General features: G+C 36.5%; 1 protein-coding gene across 1 annotated transcript; it reads right to left on the reverse strand.

Moving 5' to 3' along the window:
- Positions 1-5: 5 nt before the first annotated feature.
- slc2a12 (solute carrier family 2 member 12) lies at positions 6-17816 on the reverse strand (the record flags this gene model as incomplete). The annotated part of the gene is given in 11 exon segments (XM_028440339.1): positions 6-24; positions 110-242; positions 1406-1528; positions 2666-3005; positions 3007-3054; positions 3056-3148; positions 3150-3304; positions 3307-3963; positions 15036-15152; positions 15311-15413; positions 17715-17816. Coding segments are annotated over 9 exon segments (1662 nt in total), but the record flags the coding sequence as incomplete, so codon positions are not given.
- Between the last annotated feature and the right edge of the window lie 1833 nt (positions 17817-19649).

Raw genomic sequence — 19649 nt, forward strand, 5'->3', positions numbered from 1 at the left:
CAGAAATTCACCTCAAAGGATTTCCTGATAGAAACACAGAGGATGATTACATTAACTTTAACTGAGTGGATCTGATGTTGATTCAACAGTGGAAGTGGGAGAGTCTCACTTTTTTGCCAGCTCCTTTGATATTTCCTCCAAAGTGCGACCTTTGGTCTGAGGGACACAGAGGATGACGAACACCAGGAGGACGAAGCTCATGGCGGCGTAGATGAACATGATGTTAGGCAGGCCAATCTTTTCTGTAAAAACAAAGACAATAAATGCATAAAATTTAGGTTTTATGAAGCATTAATTACACCTATAAACTGTCAAAAGTATGGACATTATCAATTTCATTCCTGGAGGTGCTAGTGTAGATATTATTGAATGTGAAACTTCCTGTGTAATAGTAAACTCTTTCTCTTACAAATACATGCTAGAAATGACTCAACCACATTATTTTAAGCACATTTTAAAGCTTTGATTAAAAAAGATTATACAGTGGAAAAAACTGCCAGTCAGCATACAATGTGACATTTTTTAAATCCAAGTTAAAGTCACTGTTTTTTCTCTACTGTGTATGATTGAGAGGGAAATTTTTTATCATATTTTTGATTTATTGTTTTTACTGTTGATTTTTAAATATTTTTGCTGCTGATTTTAATGTTCTTATTGATTTTTAAACTTTTAAATGTTTTCTGTTGCTTTTTTCTTTTAATCATGTAAATCACACAGTGTATGGAATACTATTTACAAATAAATGTGCCTTTCCTTACAGTAAACAGTAAAGTTATCTTGTGATTAGCTTATATACAGCTGTTACGGTTTCATTTATTCAGGCGAATGTTTTTAAGGAAATTTACTTTGATCTCAGAGGCATCTGCTGATTGCTTTGATGTAATTGAAACATTGTGAGGAGATCAAAGTACATTTCCTAAAAAAAAAAGTTCTCAGAATAAATGAAACTTTGACACATTATTCAAAAGACAAAACACATGCCAACAATGACTCAGCAAAGTTATTTTTCAGCTAATTTTAGCTTTTATAAAAACATTACTTTAATACAGTAAACAGTGGCTAAAGTTGTCTTGTTCTTAGCTTATACACGTGTTAAGGTTTCATTTATTCAGACAACTTTTTTTTTTTTTTAGGAAATGTACTTTGATCTTCTGACGTGTTTCGACTGTCTACTGTCAGTCTTCCTCAGCGGCATCTGCTGACCACTTTGATGTGACAAAACATGAAAAAAAGTTGTCTGAATAAATTAAACACATTATTCAAAAAGAAGACTGAAATAACTTGCTGGAAATATAGCTTATTGACAATACTATAATAATAATAATAATACTCATAATCATAATATTTAAGATTAATAATGAGCGTAAACATACAATTATTTAAGATAAATCAAGAATGTACACACCAGTAATGGTGAGGAAGGTCATGGAGATGAGCAGGTTGGTGGCCCAGTTCACAGCTGACACTACGGACACAGCCCGTCCTCGGACCCCCATTGGGAAGATCTCACTGAGAACCACATAAACCACTGGAACAAAGACAGCAACGGGATCATTAAGGACATCACAAATAAAAGGGATAAACATTCATTGTTGTTCTTCTTTAACCCTAGAACATTATCGGCAGGTGATTTTCACCTGAACAAACGTATTGACATTATTTTGATGAAGTTGTGTTTGTCAGAGTGTCAGATTAGCTTCAGAATCTTCTCTGATGTTTTAGAAGGTGTGGATGTTACCCTATAATCCAAAACCCACTTTTACCTAAAGGTTCGAGTGATTTTCACTCAGGAATAGTGTTAGAGTTCCATTATTACTGGCCTGTATGTACTGACTGCATCTATGGAATAAAGTAGGTAGAAATGGTCCTGAATTTATTTAGTCCAGTGGTTGTAAATAAATATCACTAAGTGGTTGATTCATATGGAAATTCATATGATAAAAAAATGTTTGTCAAGTGATCATTTTTATTCAATTGGAAAATGCCATTTTTTGTTCCACTCTCCTGCATCCGTTTATGTGCCAAGGAAACGATGCATTGAAAGTAGACCAAAGTCTAAGTGTCCAGTTTCTTTTTTTTGTTCTTACATTCCTAAATTTTCAGTAATTTTGGTTAATATTTTTAGAGTCCACCCATGGTAGTTCATTTTGTTAGGCATGGCATAGTTGAAAAAAAAAAAAAAAAAACTAGGGGTATCGATCCAATATCGATATTGGTCAGATATCAGCCTGAAAATTTTTCCAATTCATTTTTTATTCAATTTTATTCAATTTTAGAATACTGTAGATATTATGTTGTAGGTTAAAATTTATGCAACCAATTGGTTAATAATAAATGGGTCAGTTTTTCTCATCCCTACTGTTGCTGACTATTGTTCTCTGAGTAACATCACTTGATCAAACCTTTTCTAACATTCCACACAACAAAATAATTATTAATAATTTTTTTTATTAAAGAAGAAAAAAAAAGTAATAAAAGTATGTATACGATTCATGCCGATATCGGATATATATTGGTATCGGCCGATACGCAAGGCTGCAATATCGGTATCATATCGGAAATGAAAAAGTTGTATCGGGCCATCCCTAGGTCAAGGTGAATATCTTGTTTAATGTTGTTCACCACAGGTTAAAAGGAAAGAGGTCCTATTAGGTATTGAACTTACTTGGACCAAGACTGATGGAGAATCCTGCCACATAAACCAGTAGGCTGATTAGTGACGCCCACTTTAGTGAGAGAGACATTTCTATGGCAGTCCTTTGATCTTCTGATACCCAATCCTTTGTTTTAATTAGTCCTCTGTTCTCTTCGCTGTCCCACTGGCTGAGGAGGGGGGTGGAATGAGGTCACTCGAGCTGTTCCAGTCTGTGGAGGTTTGATGTTAAATCCCACTGAGGTGTGTGTGTGATTGTGTAGATTTGGCTTTTACACAGGCTGGTAAGGTGAAGTGTTGCCTTTGGCAGAGTGACGGTGCCGAGTGTGGCTAACGATAATCCCATTGCAACAAGCGCCGACGCACAGGAAACTTTTTGGTCCTAAACGGTCGACCATCATCAACGGCTGGAATCGTACCGACCACTTTGACCACGCCGACCCGTGGAGGCCAAGAGTGGCTGGCGGCGTGGCTGTTAAAGCCGACACTGTGGAGGGAGAGGGGACGCGTAGGAGAGGATGTTGGGCTGTCCCGTCGCCTGCTGAGGAAAACCAAGGCGACGCCGATTAGAGAGCCGTGACCGCAGGTTGGCTTTGTTGCTGAAAAGATCTCTGAAGCAATATTCAGATTCTTGATTGAGTCCAGCCTGATGTCTCTGAGCTCCAGGTCCACGTCCTCCTTCCTCCCTCCTCTCAGTCGGGCCAGCACCCACCCAGCCTTCTCCACTTGTCCCCGAGCCACCAGAAAGCGTGGACTGGGCGGTAGAAACACCAGGGCAATCATTTGCAGCAACGCCGGAGGAATGACCAGCCCGAACGTGTACGCCCAGCCATGAGACACCGTGGAGAAGCCGTAGCTACAACCAAAGCCCAGCATGACGCCCACCACCAGCATCAGCTCGTACAGCGTCACCAACAGACCCCTCCTCTCCCTGGGCGAGATCTCTGCGATGTACAGACAGGCCGCGGTCCCAGACAATGACGTTCCCATGCCAACAATGAGACGGCCCAGGGTCAGGACGATGAAGGAGGTGACGGCGATGAGCACGATGGTCCCTCCGATCACTAACGCAGCACTAAGGAGCAACGAGCAGCGACGACCGTACCGGTCCAGGATGGGACCCCCAGCCAGGCAGATGAAGAGCGCCCCTAGCAGCGGGGAACTGACCAGCAGTTCCTGTTCCCTGCAGGAGAGAGAGAGGAGGCTCCGCAGCTGCAGCAGAACCCCGGAGGTCAGTCCCATCTCGTAACCCAACATCAGGCCACTGAGAGAGGCAACAACGGCTGCAACCACCACCAGCCAGCTCCCGCCTGCAGAGGGAAAAAGAAAGCAGAAAAACAGTCATTTAGAAATGCTGAAAGATAAGACTACACACCGAAAGCGACTGAAACGACTGCAGTCGCTTCAATCACCTGTGACGAATCGCTTGAACATAGTGCTGCTTTTTGGACGCTCCATCACTTCATCGCTCCAGTGACGTGATTACCAGGGAACAGTGTGCGTCTGCGGAGCCGGTGACAGGGGAGAGAGAGGGCTGCTGCATCGAAAAGGCTGATCCCTTTTTCTCTGGCCGTAGGTTTACAGCACTCATCATAGACAGCGCCGCTTTTACGGTTTAAATGAACTTACGGAGTTACTAAAGGATGAGTTCACTCAGACTGTAGGCTTTTTCAAGGGAGTAATCGCTTTAATTTTGCCCCCGTAAGTTGAGGAAGTGTAGTACAGCCCTCCAGCTGCAGCCGTCTCTCTGTAGCGGGAGGGAGGGGCTGCTGCCTCGGCTCTACAGACAGTGACGGCCAAGGGAGTTGTCGCTTGAAAAGTTCAAATTTTTCTACTTTGAGTGACGAGGTCGAGCGGGACCTAGTCGCCAGAATCGTGCAAGTCTTGTCACTTGAAGGGAGGTTGCATCATTTGCATTGATTTTGAATGTAATCTAGTCACTTCAGTTGCATTTTGTGAAAACACACCTTTATACTACGTTCACACTGCAGCTCTTATTGCACAATTTGGATTTTTCATTGTGTGTGATAGTTCATATTACCAGAGGAAAAAGTAACGGATTACAAGTACTCAAGTTACTGTAATTGAGTTGCTTTTATGGGTACTTATACTTTTTTTGAGTATTTTTCTGAATCAGTAACTTTATTTGTACTTAACTATGTTTTAAAGTAATTCATTACATTTCTACACTCAACCTTTACTGAGTAAATCACAATTTTCTTTTGTTTTAAAATGATCAAACGGACATTGTGAAGCTAACAAAAAATTAAATGACCAGACAAAAATCAAATGCATCACATCATAGCCGACCAATCAGATTAAATGTAATGATGTATACTGTATGCAAGGGATCCGTGGCAAGATTTATTACCCCAAAAAAATGTGGAGGGTGAAAGTAATTAGTAGCTTTTACTTTGAGTATTATTTAATTGAGCGATGCGTAACATCAAGCTCAAAAACAAGTGTTAAAAAAAAAAAGCTTTTAAAATAACAAAAGCACAGAGACTCACTCTGGAATAGCAGACACTCCTATTTCACAAATTGCAAAAGACAGCTTTCTTATTTCCAGGTCGAGGCATTGCTGAGAGTTGTTTAAGGTGACTTAATTAGAGGTGACCTAGTTAAAGTGAAATATTGCGCATAATAAAGTACATCATCACAACTAATTGATAATAATGGATTTTATTGTTTTCTCCACCTGATTTGACAAAATGGAGGCTCAGTCATGTTGTACTAAGCTATAAATCCCTTTGTGTAAGTAGTTTAGTAAGACACACCCCAACAACAACAGACATTGGTATTTGGACTACTTCACGTTTCAGTAACCACCGCAATCCTTTAACCCTCCTATTATTCTTGGAGTCAATTTGATTAATTGACTGTTTTTTTTGCTTCATATAATTTGATGGGTACAATTGATTAAGCATAAACTTATCAAGATGATTTTTATTTCAATGTGCTGAACACATACTGTTTATGAGAACAGGGAGGGTCACCAACATCGATCAATATGGTTCATTCTGTATGAGTCATGAATGTGCGACCGTGGCTAAGGGGGAGAGTGGGTCATCCAACAATCGAAGGGTTGGGGGATCAAATCCCGCTCTTGCTAAGTCAATGTTGTGTCCTTGGGCAAGGCACCTTAACCACATTGCCTGAATGAATGTGGCATGTGAGTGAGAGTTTTGGTGGTGGTCGGAGGGACCGATGGCGCACTATGGCAGCCGTGCTTCTGTCAGTCAGCTGTGGCTACAATAGTAGCTTACTATTGGGTTGGATTTTGCAAAGAAGAACAGAGATGAGCCACAAAAGTTTTGGAGCAAAGTTTTATGGACTGATGAGACCAAGTTGAACCTCTACCAAAGTGATGGAAAGGCCAACGTATGGAGAAAGAAAGGATCTGTTTATGATCCAAAACACAAGCTCATCTATGAAGCATGGTGGAGGTAATGTCATGGCTTGGGCTTGAATTGCTGCTTCTGGAACGGGTTCACTAGTCTTTATTGATGATGTAACAAATGATGGTAGCAGCAGAATGAATTCTGAAGTCTACAAAACCATTTTGTCAGGCAATTTACAGAACAATGCATCCAAACTAATCGGGAGAAGCTTCATCATGTAACAAGACAATGATCCAAAACACACTGCCAACACAACAAAGGACTTCATCAGGGGGAAAAAGTGGAAGTCTTAGACTGGCCAATAGAGGATTTTTCCTCCTGAATAAATCAGTCTGGTGAAGTCAATGGGTCGCAGGCTTAAAGCAGTTATTACAAGTAAGGGTTATGCCACAAAATGCTATTCACTTTAAGTTAATTTAATAATCTCTGTTCCAATACTTTTGCTCACTTGAAAAGTGGGTGGGTTCAAACAAAAGGTGCTCTGTCCTGAGTTGTTTAACACATCTAGATGTAAATACCATGAAATAAAAGCTGGAATTTTGAACTTTTGTCACATATTGAAGTTTTAATCTGAAACCCAAATGTCTTCGGTATACAACAAAAACAAAGGAATTGACCTTGTCGTTCCAATACTTTTGGAGGGGACTATACCTCATGAGTGGTTTTACCTCAACCAGCAATTAGGCCATGCCAGGCTCTCTCTTTTAATTTACCCCAGATTCTCCATTTCCTTTTGTGTCTTTAATTATATTACATTTCTATTGTTTCCATTCATGTGTGCTTGGTTAATAAAACGCCACATTAAATCTGAACAAAGCCACTGTCCTGCTCATCTTGCAAAGAAACAGAATAAAGTACAGTAAAAATGAAGTGAAAACACATCCATGCATCCCATAATGCATTGTGTCAACAAAAGGAGTGTTTACTGATGAGATGACAACAACCTTTCAAGTGGCAATTTTTAACTTTAACAGAATGTTTTTTTTTTTATTTTTTTTATTTTTTTTTAAAATGGGAAAATGTTTCCGGGGACCGCTCATTAAGTTCTGCCCCCTAATGGTGAAATAAATGATGTATCCTTGCCTCTATTTGTTTTTGTTTAATCATTATGGTCTGCAATGATGTCATCAGGATCATTTAAATTAGGTTCATTTAAATTAAGTTGATCAAAATGTAATCAATAAACCTGCTCAGATTTAGTAAAGTATTGATCCTTGAGAGGAAATTGGGTGACATTAATGCTGCCCTCAAGCATCTTTATATGACATATAAATCATTAAAGAGGACATATTATAAAAATCCACCTTTGCAGTTTTCTTGATCACATGAGGTAACTTGAGTGTCCACCGGCACACAAAATGTGAAATAAATCCATCCAGTCGTTTTTTGCGGTCGTTGTAAGTCTAACAATACGGAGAAAAATGCTCCGTTTCAAATTTTCCAGATTTGTGACGTCACAAGCCAAAATCGGGAAAGAAAATGCCCTCTCTTCCGCTGGTAACTACACCCATGGACTCCACCCCCAACCTTGTGAAAACTTTTGCGAAAGTCCACCATTGTTTTTCTCGCTAGCGAAGAAGTGATGGCTACCAGTAAAACTAAATACAGAACTTTCCTGTTGCCGGTGCCGTGCCTCCACAGTGAACGTACACTGTAGTGTCAGCACTATTTGTTCATGCAGAGGTGTACTCCGCTCCTGTGGTTCGTATAGCTGGTCTGACGTGTTTGTGACACAATGCGACGCAGCGGTTTAAGAAAACAAATGATCAAGTACTGATCCTGTAGTTAGAAGAGCAGAGGAAGAGGAGAAAGTGACTTAGCAGTTTAACACTCCGGTGAGAGTTTGAATGACTGCTGCTGCTGTTGAGATGCATGGACGCTGAAGCGCTGAGACGGACTCAAAATAACAATATCCGCTTAAATAGCCATGTGTTTTACTGTAACGTGCTGTTTTGTGGCTGAAAACAATAACAATGTGTGTGGATAGCAAAAATAAAATCGCTTTGGTGATCACTGATCAACCTGTAAAATAGCAAGACTGAATATGCATAAGTAGGCCTTAAAACGGCCCAATTTCAGAACTGCTGAGAAAGTGACTTGTCAGAGGCTAAAACCTAAAATACTATGTTTTTGAAGTTCTTAGAACAAATGGAGATGGGTGAAAAATTGCATAATATATCCCCTTTAAAAAGCAGCAGTCAGAATAATCCATGCCAGTACAATGTATATATTGTATATACCGTTTAATTGTAGCTTACTCATTATTTTAAATTCCATTTTTATTTTTGACATCCATTTTTGTTTAAAGATGGATTTCATTTTTTTATTATTAGTATTTTTTTATTTTTAGTTTTCTCATAGGAGATAGAAACTAATATTTTCCAAAAAAAAAAAAAAAAGATTAATATTTCTATAAAAATAAATAACGTGGAAAACACGGAATCTGGAAAAAAAAAGAAACGGAATTTAGAAAAATATTAAATGGATTTCATAGTGCCTTATGTAACACACACACACTAACCTAACATGCATGTTTCTGGGATGTGAAAAGAAGCCAAAAAAATAAAAAATAAATCATGTAATTACAGGGGGAACAGGATGTTTTACTGTGAGGAGGAAGTGTTAACAAATAATAATGAACACACTGTGTGACATTACTTTACGCTGAGTCATGGATTGACAAGCTTCAAACATGAAGTTGCCTTTTCACTGCTGACTGAGGAAAATCAGAGGTCAGAGGTTAAAAAAAAAAAAAAAAAAACGAACGTTACCAACGTGCTTTTGTATCTACATGCTTATCTTTGTTTCATTGTCACCATAACATCCTGTAATAGCACTGATCGGAAAGGATTAATCCATGACGCCACAAAAAAGAGATGATTAAAAATACACAGGTGGTCATTTTCTGGTGTCAATTATTACAAATATTGGCCGTGTTACACAACAGGTTTTCCATTACATTTTCAAAGGTTATGTTGTTTTGCTTTGCATGGCACTCAAAACTTGTTAATGTTTAAAAAGATAAGATTTTGTGATTGTGTAAGTGAGACGTTAAGCTGTAGCTCAGTGGTTCTCAAACTTTTTAGGCTCAAGTACCCCCTTTTCTCTTACTTCTGAATCCAAGTACCTCCTTTGTCCGACTACAACATTTTGCTTATAAAACTAGTTGAAAACAACTATAGAACATAATGATGGAATGAACGAGTGATAACACACATTTTAAAGAATCTTATTTTGTAAATAAGTGGAATGAAACACTGTTTAGTGCAGTGGTTCACAACCTTTTTTTTGGATCGTGACACCATTTTGATATCAAAAATTTCCAGACATTGTTTTCTAGAATTAGTTTTTAGTTTGATAAATGGTAAATGGACTTGATTTATATAGCACTTTATCCACACACTGAAGCAGTCTCAAAGCGCTTTACATATCAGCTCATTCACCCAATCACGCTCACATTCACACACCAGTGGGACAGGACTGCCATGCAAGGCGCTAGTCGACCACTGGGAGCAACTTAGGGTTCAGTGTCTTGCCCAAGGACACTCCAACACATAGTCAGGTACTGGGATCGAGCCCCCAACCTCTCGATCAGAAGACGACCCTCTACCACCTAAGCCACGGTCGCCCATGATCATATAATCATGGTCAGACTTTTTTTTTTTTTTACTGCATTTTAGTTCAACTAAAATCACAAAGTGAAAGTTCAGACATACATTCGTTTAATATTGTGTTGGTTTATTTAATTTTTTTAAAAAAAAGAAGAAAATAAATAAAAAATATATATTATTAGATGTTTTTTCTTGTATTATTATTATTATTATTATTAAGAATTCAAACAAAATAAAATTTTCAGGTGACCCCATTTAAACTCCAGGCAACCTCACATGGGGTCTCAATCCCAAGGTTGAAAAACGCTGAATTAGGTGCTCCTGAATAGATTTACTTCTATTGTTTTTTTTGTTTTTTTAATCTTGTCTGGTTATATCAATGGGGTGGGACCAAGACTGATATTTTAGTTGTTAATTTTCCACTCACTCTCTTAAGTACCTCCTGTATTGCTACCACGTACCCCTAGGGGTACACATACCCTCATTTGAGAAACACTGCTGTGGCTTAAAGGTGCTAATTCTTACATTTTCTGTGTTAATAATCCGAAATCATCCACGTTGTAAAGTACTGTTGAAATTCACAAAAGGAAAAGTCAAATATGTACTTGAATGTCAGATTTGGATTCCAATAAAGTTCACAGGCAATTTCTAGCATTCGTGTCACATGCACAGTAAGCAGTTAGATGTTTTTCCCTTAATAGAGCTAGAAAATGCTATTAAAAAAAAAACAACAACCTGATTTTTATTATCCACTTAATCCTCCAAATCAGCATGATTTCATTAAGCACTTTGAAAGCACAAAGAATACAAAGAGAGACAATGACTTATCTTATAAATTAATCAGATGTTAATCCTATTATGAATAGATGCTGCATAGAGTTTAACTATTGACACTATTGTGTCACCCAGGTCGAGCCGACCTAAGAGAAAGTTTACCAACAGTCTAGTTAAAGATTCATCATGTTACAGTGATTGAAAAAAAAAAAACGCAAGACGACAATAATCAGGTAATCAACATCGGTACAAGTCCATCAGACAGCTTTAAACACATACCAGGAAATGTTTTTCACATATTATCCTATTCATACATGTCAGCAAAACGGAATAATTCTGACGTCTGAAAAGCAAAATATGTTGAACTTGAACAAATGAAATAAACACAGATAACCTCAGTTGACTGAATAGAATACAGAAGAAAGACACTTTTCTTTTAACACTACACTACTTGTAGTGTAATATTTCGCAATAACGACGCATGTTTTTTCTGAAAAAAAAAAAAAAATGTATATCAGTCTAATTTTCTGCAGCCCCACAAGCATATCCCCAAACATTGTAATTCAAGAAGTTAGAAGGAATATTAAGCCCAACATAATACACAAAGTACACAAAAACACATGGAAAATGACTAATAAAAGATAAAATCACAACAGGTTAGTCCAGCCTGCACCAGTCTCTCAGGGAGCTCAACTGTGTGGACACTTTTAAGACACTATTAAAGACTTCACTTTTCAGAAAAGCTTTTAGTTAACTAGATTTTTAATTTTTTATTTTTTTTTTTTATCCTTTTATGATGTTGCTCCTATGATGTAAATGCACCCATGTTTCATTATGCTATTATGATGTGGCACTTGTATTAATTTCCCCACAGCTCTGTACAGCGCTTTGTAATTTTATCTGCGAAAAGCGCTTTAAAAATAAATTACTTACTTTATTACTAACAAAGACAGACACAAAAACCACTTAGACAAACAAAAAAAACTACAAAAACACACAAAACAACAACCAACAACACATTACAGAATAGCTCCAAAGACACACAACTGTTAACAAAATTACACAAAAAGACAGAAAAATACAGAAAACAACAACAAAAATACAGAAAGTGACCCCAAAAACACATACATTGACAAAAAAAAAATGCTGAAAATGCCAGAACAATACACAAAATGACTAAAAGCAGACGTCAAAACAACAGAAAAAAACAAAATACAGACGAGAGACAACCCCCCCCCCCCCCATTACCAGGAAATGTTTTTCACATATTATCCTATTCATACATCTCAGCAAACTGAAATAATTTTGAGGTCTGAAAAGCAGAGATATGTTGATCTTGAACAAATAAAAGAAGCACAGATAACCTCAGTTGACTGAACAGAGTGAAGAAGAAAGTCACTTTTTTTTTTTTTCTTTTAAAACAACTTGTAGTGTAATATTTACTAACAACTATGCAGGTTTTTTCTGCAAAAAATACATTTATTGTATTGAATAATTGTGATCGTCACCAGTAAGTTAGACTTTATCAAGGGGAAAAAAAAAAAGAAAAAAAAGAGAGAGAAAGAACTCATGAGGACACATCAAACCAAGCAACGGACGACTGAGGAAGACTGGCAGTTGACAGTCAAAACATGTCAGGAAAAAATGGGGAAACATCCCATTGCTCAGATACTTTAATGAAAAGAAAAACGTGTCATAGAGCTTAGCACTGGGCAAAAAATTGATTAATCGAATTTGTAGATAAAAACTTTTTATTTTGCAAATCTGATTATAAATATATATATATATATATATATATATATATATATATATATATATATATATATATATATATATATATATATATATATATATATATATATATATTTTTTTTTTTTTTTTCCTCAACACAGTTTTTTTGGACTTTTTTGCGTTTCGTCCTTGTGGGTTACCGTAGCGCGATGTGAGCCAGCCCCCTCTTTGTTTACATGTGTTTACCCTTTGAGTAGGCTATATGTGAGCCACAGGCATGTTTAATGTATTATTCGTACTATGCTGAGATGCTAAGGGAAGAGTTTATTATTTTTTGTAATGTTATGTGTTATAAAATATGTAGTTATCTGATTTCTTAATCAGAAAATTTAAGTTACTGTGAAGTAGCTGTTGCACTTTTGCTTAAACCTGGGTTAAAGCTTGAAATTGTTGAATGACAGAGCCTCATTTACTGTACTTTTTTATTTTGGGATTGTTCTATGCATTTTAACTCTTGAGGACAATCACAGCAATAAAGTTGCAATTTTGACAATATACTGTATATAAGTCTGCAGTCATTTTTAAGTGCATTGAAAAAAAAAAAAAAAATTTAAATAATGATAAAACATGTAACATGTCTGTACTTTGTATAATTTGACCATTGTGTAATATTTTTTTGAATATCCACCTTGCATTTTTCACTTGTTCACAACCCACATACTAAATCTGTGACACTTAAAAATATGTCACAATGTTTCAGTTATTTTTAGTTTTTTTAAAAAGGTTAAAGGGGGAGTATTATGTAAAATTTACTTTTTCAAGATTTATATAATGTTATAATGTCATTTCCTCATTAAAAACATGCCTGGAGTGTTGCATTAGCTCATTCATGTATGTTTGAGTAGTCTTTAAAATCTGAGATGGCATCCATTTTAGGTGTAAATACACCTGAGTCCTCCTAGGAACGCCCTCACCTCCTTGGAACGCCCCAACTTCCTATAGACGCTTCGGACCTTTCGTCACCAGCCGAGTTACCGCCCACCGCTCCACAACAGAGCCCCTCCCCCTCATATGTTCTCTTCCTTAGTTCAGCCGACTAGCACCCTCCTGCGCAGATTTGGCTTTTCATTTATTTATTTTAAATACTTTTGTAAGAAACCCACAGCTTATGTTGTCTGTACTCATTAATGTAAGCATTAAAATAAAAAAAATTAAATAAAATAAAAATGTAAATAAAACTCATATGCCTCCCACGCATCCAGCTCTGTCAAATCAGCTGCAGTCACAGCAAACAGCTGAGATATAACTGCGTGTGGATCGGTTTACTCTGCTCATCGTAGTAGCTGCCTTTACAGATGACGGCTTCAAAACAAGAGCTTATTTGAAAGTGGATTAATAAGTACACAGACACAATGTGATCCCTATTCTGGACTGCAGCAGCAGCACGGGTAAGAGTGTGTGTGTGTGTGTGACAGGGAGGAGATATCCCCGTCCGTACGTTAGCATTCCTCACTTTGATAATCATTCTAATGTATTATAGCGATGTAAAAATGTAGAAAAAAGGCAAATACAGCGGGCATAAAAACAGAAGTAAACAAAACCCATGCATGTTTGTATGAGTACTGAAGGGGGCGTGTTCATGGGTGCTCAGACAAGCTTGGAATTTTTTAAAGAGACAGAGGCGAAATTGAAACGTCATGAACCGTGTGCTACAGAGGGAAATTTCTTTTAAGTTTTTTTTAAATATTTGCTGTATTTTCCCAAACAATTTGGGTAGCATAATTATTTGAGTATGCTATAGAATGGTACTATGTGCCTGAAAAAAACATGATAAACCCCCCCCCCCCCGCGGGCACCATGGTGATGACCCCTGCCCTAGATAAAAATGGATAAAACAGGAGGAGGGGAAAAAAGGCAGATCCTACACTATCTTCCCTTAGGTGCGCACATTTTTTGTTTGTTTTGTAATTACCTGGTTGCCTTTATGAATAACATCACTTTGCTAAAGTAATGTATTTGTGGCTGAAATATGCTCCGTTCTGCTATTATTAAAATATGATTGTTACTATCTGTCAATCACAACACAATATGGATATGTCACGGATGCACGAGGGAGAAGCCAGATGCTCTGTCTCTCCCAGCTGACAGTGGAAGATGTGGAGGACATCTATCTGCTAGGAGTCATGATCTTTGGCCTGCTAATGCTGGGGGTATGTGTATGTGCATGTGCCTTCCGGATGGATCGTAAGCTGAGGCGACTTTCAGAGGATATGAAGGTACTCCGAAAGAAGAAGAACTTCACGTTTGGAGAGTTGGAGGAACGTAAACAACGACTGGAAAAGAAAGCCCGAGGAAATACGGAGGAAAAGGACAGTGAAGAGGAGTAACAACAGGAACAATGACTGCAGACGAGAACACATCACAAAAAAAAAGGACAAAAAAAAAAAAAAAGGGAAGAAACGAGGTTGGATGTAAAATTATCTGTGTTCAAATTAGGGGACGGATCTGGATAAGCATAATGCTTTTTTCCGTCGCCCTTTCCGGCATGAAAAATGACAAAAAAAAGACAAAAAAAAAAAAAAAAAACAATGATGTGATTTTGCTCTGAATGTCAAATGAATTTCTGTGAATGCAACCATGTCGGAAATGAACTGAATAAATAAATAAATAAATAAAATACAGCTTTAAGAATTTTAGAAAATGTAATAAGTTAGAAAACTGAGTTTGAAAATGTACCAGTTGTCTACTTTGAAAATAAAAAAATAGGTTCTAAAGAAATTAAAAATTAAAAATAAACACAACATTGAAACACGTGCAAACTAAAAGAACAAAACCTAAACCAATGATTATCGCCAGAGGACGTACCTGGTTTTTTGGGTGAGGTCAGTCCCTGAGTCTCAGAGGACAGGCTACCTGGGAGGTGGGACGCCATTGTCTTGTTCTCTATGTAGATGTCCATCCTCAAGTACACATACAGTAGGCCTAGTTTAAACACATACAACAAGATATTTATTTACTGAGGATCATTATTATTCTATATAACTCTAATTTGTATTAAATCATACTTATCTATATTTCTTTGTCTTTATTTTTTTTTAATTTGTCTGTTTGTTTCAGTACCAGCAGCTCCCCGGACCTACCATTGATGTTGGAGGCCTCTCAGGAACGCAGTGGGACCACAGTGGTGGCAGTGTGAGGACTGGAAACGACTGTGGACATCACTGGTCCAGGTACAGCCTGACACTGCAGTTGAAATAAACACTGTCATAAACATGCACAACCCTCAAAAGAAGCTAAGCCACCAGAATTCCCCATAAACCACGAACTGGTAAATTGGGATGTGACTCTGTGATGCACTGGCAACGTTCCTAGAGGGTGACCTGAGTAAACCACTCTGATTAGTGGCTATTATTCTTATCATTAACAGATAACTTCATCTCTTTTTGACTGTTATTATCTGTAAGAACAGCTAACACATCAAATACAATGATTTTGAATAGATTATTTTAGGATAATAAATATATACAAGGAAATACAATGTGCTTTATATGATTAAAAAGTAAAACGTTTAAAAAACACACACAGATGCCTCGGGGGAAGACTGACAGTCGAAACAGGATATCAAAGTAAATTTCCTGATTAACAGATTTAAACACCAGCAGTAGAACTTTAAAGTCTATTCTGAGTAGGGCTGGGCGATACGGAGCAAAACTCATATCTCAATATTTTTTTCTCAAAATGGCAATATACAATATTTATCTCAATATTTTTAACTAAATAGATTCTGGGTTAAATTTGTTGGTGAAAAATGCCACATAAGCATATTTGTTAACAAACAGCTGCATAATATGTGCCACTTTAGTCTTTTTCTCCTCTAAGGGACAGCACGTGTGAGTGAGTTCAGTAGTGTGGATGTTCAGGGGAAGGATGCACTCAGTGATCCATCTAACTGTGCTTTTCATGCTGTTCTCAGAAGTTACAACTCCTAAAACGAGTATTTTAATACACAATAAGCTATAAAAATTATATATCTCAGAAAAATGCTAAAATTGTAAAGAATGACACAGTTTGGCTGCAATTTATGAATAATATTAAATACACGTATGATGTGATTTGTACTGTGTGATTGTATATAAATAAATACTGGTTAGAAAAATATAGGCGCTATATAATTTAATTACGATATATATTGCCCAGCCCTAGTTCTGAGGCTGAATGGAAGTTGGGAAGTTGGAGTACTCCTACATAAAGCTTTTAACTTTTTTATTTTTTTTACTGTGGCAAGTAGGGATGTAACGATTAATCGTAAGGCAGTTAAATATCGATTAATATTTATCACGGTTCACATTGATGCTCTGAAAATTGAATCGCAGTACTTTTTTTGAACAGCAGAGGAAGCTATATATTAATCCTTCTCGTCTAAAAGTGTAGGCGGCGGGCGGAATCTGCTACTACTTTCTTCCTGGCCGCCTTCTACTCTTAAACATGTTCATAAATCATTCTTTACCCCTTTAGCACCGAAAGAATATCTGTACTATTCCGTGAATATCTGTAAAAGTCACGTTTTTCTACTAGCTCTGTATGCTAGCATAGCATCTCTTCTTCACTGCAAGGATATCTGCATGCCAACCGACCACTGGGTTACCAGCGCCCTCTGCTGGTCCAAACAAATATCTGACGTAAATACAATGCAGACTGTTTTTTTTTTTTTGTTTTTGTTTCTTAAAGTCCAATTGTTAAGGCACAAAATACATTTTCAGGTGCACTTTTAAAAAGAAAAAGAACTATTGTGTAGTTTTGCATTGTTTATTATAAAACCAGAGTTAAAATTAATAGGCTTCTTCTTCATTTGTATTATTCCTTTATTTATTTCATTCAAGATTTATTTTTAGTTAAATTGCATTGTTTTGAATAGTTTATCAAGGGATTCATTTGACAATTAAATATAAAAGGAAAATAGTACAGTATTTTCTAGTTTTTCCCCCCAAAAAATAGAGGAATATTTGTCTATATTCCCATTTTGTAAAATAAATCGTGAGAGAATCGAATTGTATCGGTAGTTGAGGGAATCGTTACATCCCTAGTGGCAAAATTGATTACCAAAAATAAACGTGGGGGGTGAAAGTAACTACAGTAACTTTTACTTTGAGTACTATTTATTTGAGCTACTTTTTACTTGTACTTGAGTACAATTTCAATCAAGTAACAGCACTTTTACTTGAGTAGAATATATATGTAATCTTTACACCTCTGCTGACATGAATGTTGATCATGTGGCCCTCGGATCAGATTGAATCACATTTCTGTGGCCCCTGCTGCGATACAGTGGCCCATCCCTAGGATATTTGCTCATGTTGTTGTTAACTCTTTCCTCCTCCATCAGAGTAGCTCCTGTCAGTAGCAGACTACCACTGTAATGTGTGCTTTTATCTGTCGCATTCATTGTAAAAACAACCAGGTCATTTTAGGCAAACCAGGAAGTGTTTTAGTCCCAAACTAAAATCCAGATGTTTCGCTAGCAGCAGTGAATGGTTTATATCGTACCTGTCGGTCCAGGTGTGTCTCTGCTACAGACTTCAGGCTCGAGCTCGTCAGCTTGTCCGCGCTCTGCTGACGCTCGTGTCATTGCACGCACGCGGCTTGTTTTGGCCAAGAACTTTGCCAACCCCGCCCATTTGAAGCCGTTCAACCAATAAAAACACACTGCCGTTCCAAGTACCTCCCCCACTAACTTCCTATTGGTGCAAATCTGCTGTGGAGCTTTTTAGCAGAGGTGGCAAAAGTACTAGTGTTCAGTACTCAAATAAAAATATAGATACTTGAATAAAAAATGACGATGGTAAAAGTATTGAAGTTTCTCCCTTAATTAGGTAAAAGTTAAAAAGTACATGCTACTAAATGTACTTAAGTAAAAAAATAAATAAATAAAAATAAGAGGATTTTTAAACCAGCAAATTCCATATCTATTTTTTTTTAAAGAACTTGTAGAATACTGGTACACGGAAAAAAGTTTATTCTGTTACCTTTAAACATCTGGAGAATTTAGCACTCATAATAAATGAAATGTCAAAATAAAATGCATCAAGGGAAAACAAAATAAGTGTGAATGCTCAATAAAACCCAGAGTTTAACATTTTAAAAAAAAACTTGTAGAATACTCCTACTAATTAAATCTGTTTCCTGGAGAATTTAGTACTCATTTTATAGATACAAAAAATAATAATTAAATGTGTCGAGAAAAAAAAAATGCAAATGCTCAATTAAACCCAGAACTACGAAGCCCACCAGGAGACATCGCAAGGAAATTAAATGTTGGGTTATTTTGCAATAATGTTCAATAACTGCAATTACTATTTTAAAATAATGCAATACTTTTGCAAAAAAATGCAATAATTATTGCGAAAAAACGCAATAGTATAGCAAAATATTGCGTTTTATCACAAATTTTTGCGAAATAACGCAATAATTATTATTTTTTTGTGATGTCCCCTGGCAGGCTCCGTACAGAGCAGCTTTAAGACTTATAAAAACTTGAAAATTTTAACTATAAAACTATTTTTTGTCTTCCTTCGACAGTAACATGCTAATTTTTTAAATGTAAGGAGTAGAAAGTACAGATATTTGTTTAAAAAAGTAAGAAGTAAAAGTAAAAAGTAGCCAACAACATAAATCTTCAAGTAAAGTACAGATAACAGAAAAAAACTACTTAAGTACAGTAACAAAGTATTTGTACTTTGTTACTGTATGTTAAAGTATTTGTACTTTGTTACTTGTCACCTCTGGCTATTAGAGAGTGTTTTTCCAACTTAGTGTTGGAAAATAAATAGAAAAAAGTACAAAACTTCATGTAGGAAGATAAATGAATGTAATAATATATATGAACGCCTCTAGATACACATACAATTGCATATAGTTTATAATGTTTTATTCCTCAGAATGTGTAAAAAGTACTGATACATCCTACTCAAGTAGAAGTACTGTTACTTGATTGAAATTGTACTTAAATACAAGTAAAAATGAGCTCAATTAAATTGTAATCAAAGTAAAAGTTACTAGTTACTTTCACCCCCCACGTTTATTTTTTGGTAATAAATCTATGCCTTTGTTCCCTTGCATACAGTAAACATCTCATGTATAAACTTAAAAAAAACAGACCAAATCTTGCACAATTGGAACTTAATTTATTTTCCACAAAGGCATCTGTATAAAATAAAAGGTTTGTCAAAATGTACTTTTTTTTCTTCCTTTTTATCAAATGACACCAATTAATTCAATTCAAATAAAAATAATAATAAAAAAATTAGATTTTAGGTTTAGCTACATTTATAAACTCTAAAACTGAAAAAATAAACTCCATCCAGTGCTTTTTTGTTTTTTGTTTTGTTGTTTGCGCCGTGCATTGCGTTTAATCTGATTGGTCGGCTATGATGTAATGCTTTTAATTGTTGTCTGGTCATTTCATTGTTTTGTAGTTTCACA

This window comes from Gouania willdenowi, chromosome 24 (assembly GCF_900634775.1).
Source record: "Gouania willdenowi chromosome 24, fGouWil2.1, whole genome shotgun sequence".
NCBI classification, from domain to species: domain Eukaryota; kingdom Metazoa; phylum Chordata; class Actinopteri; order Blenniiformes; family Gobiesocidae; genus Gouania; species Gouania willdenowi.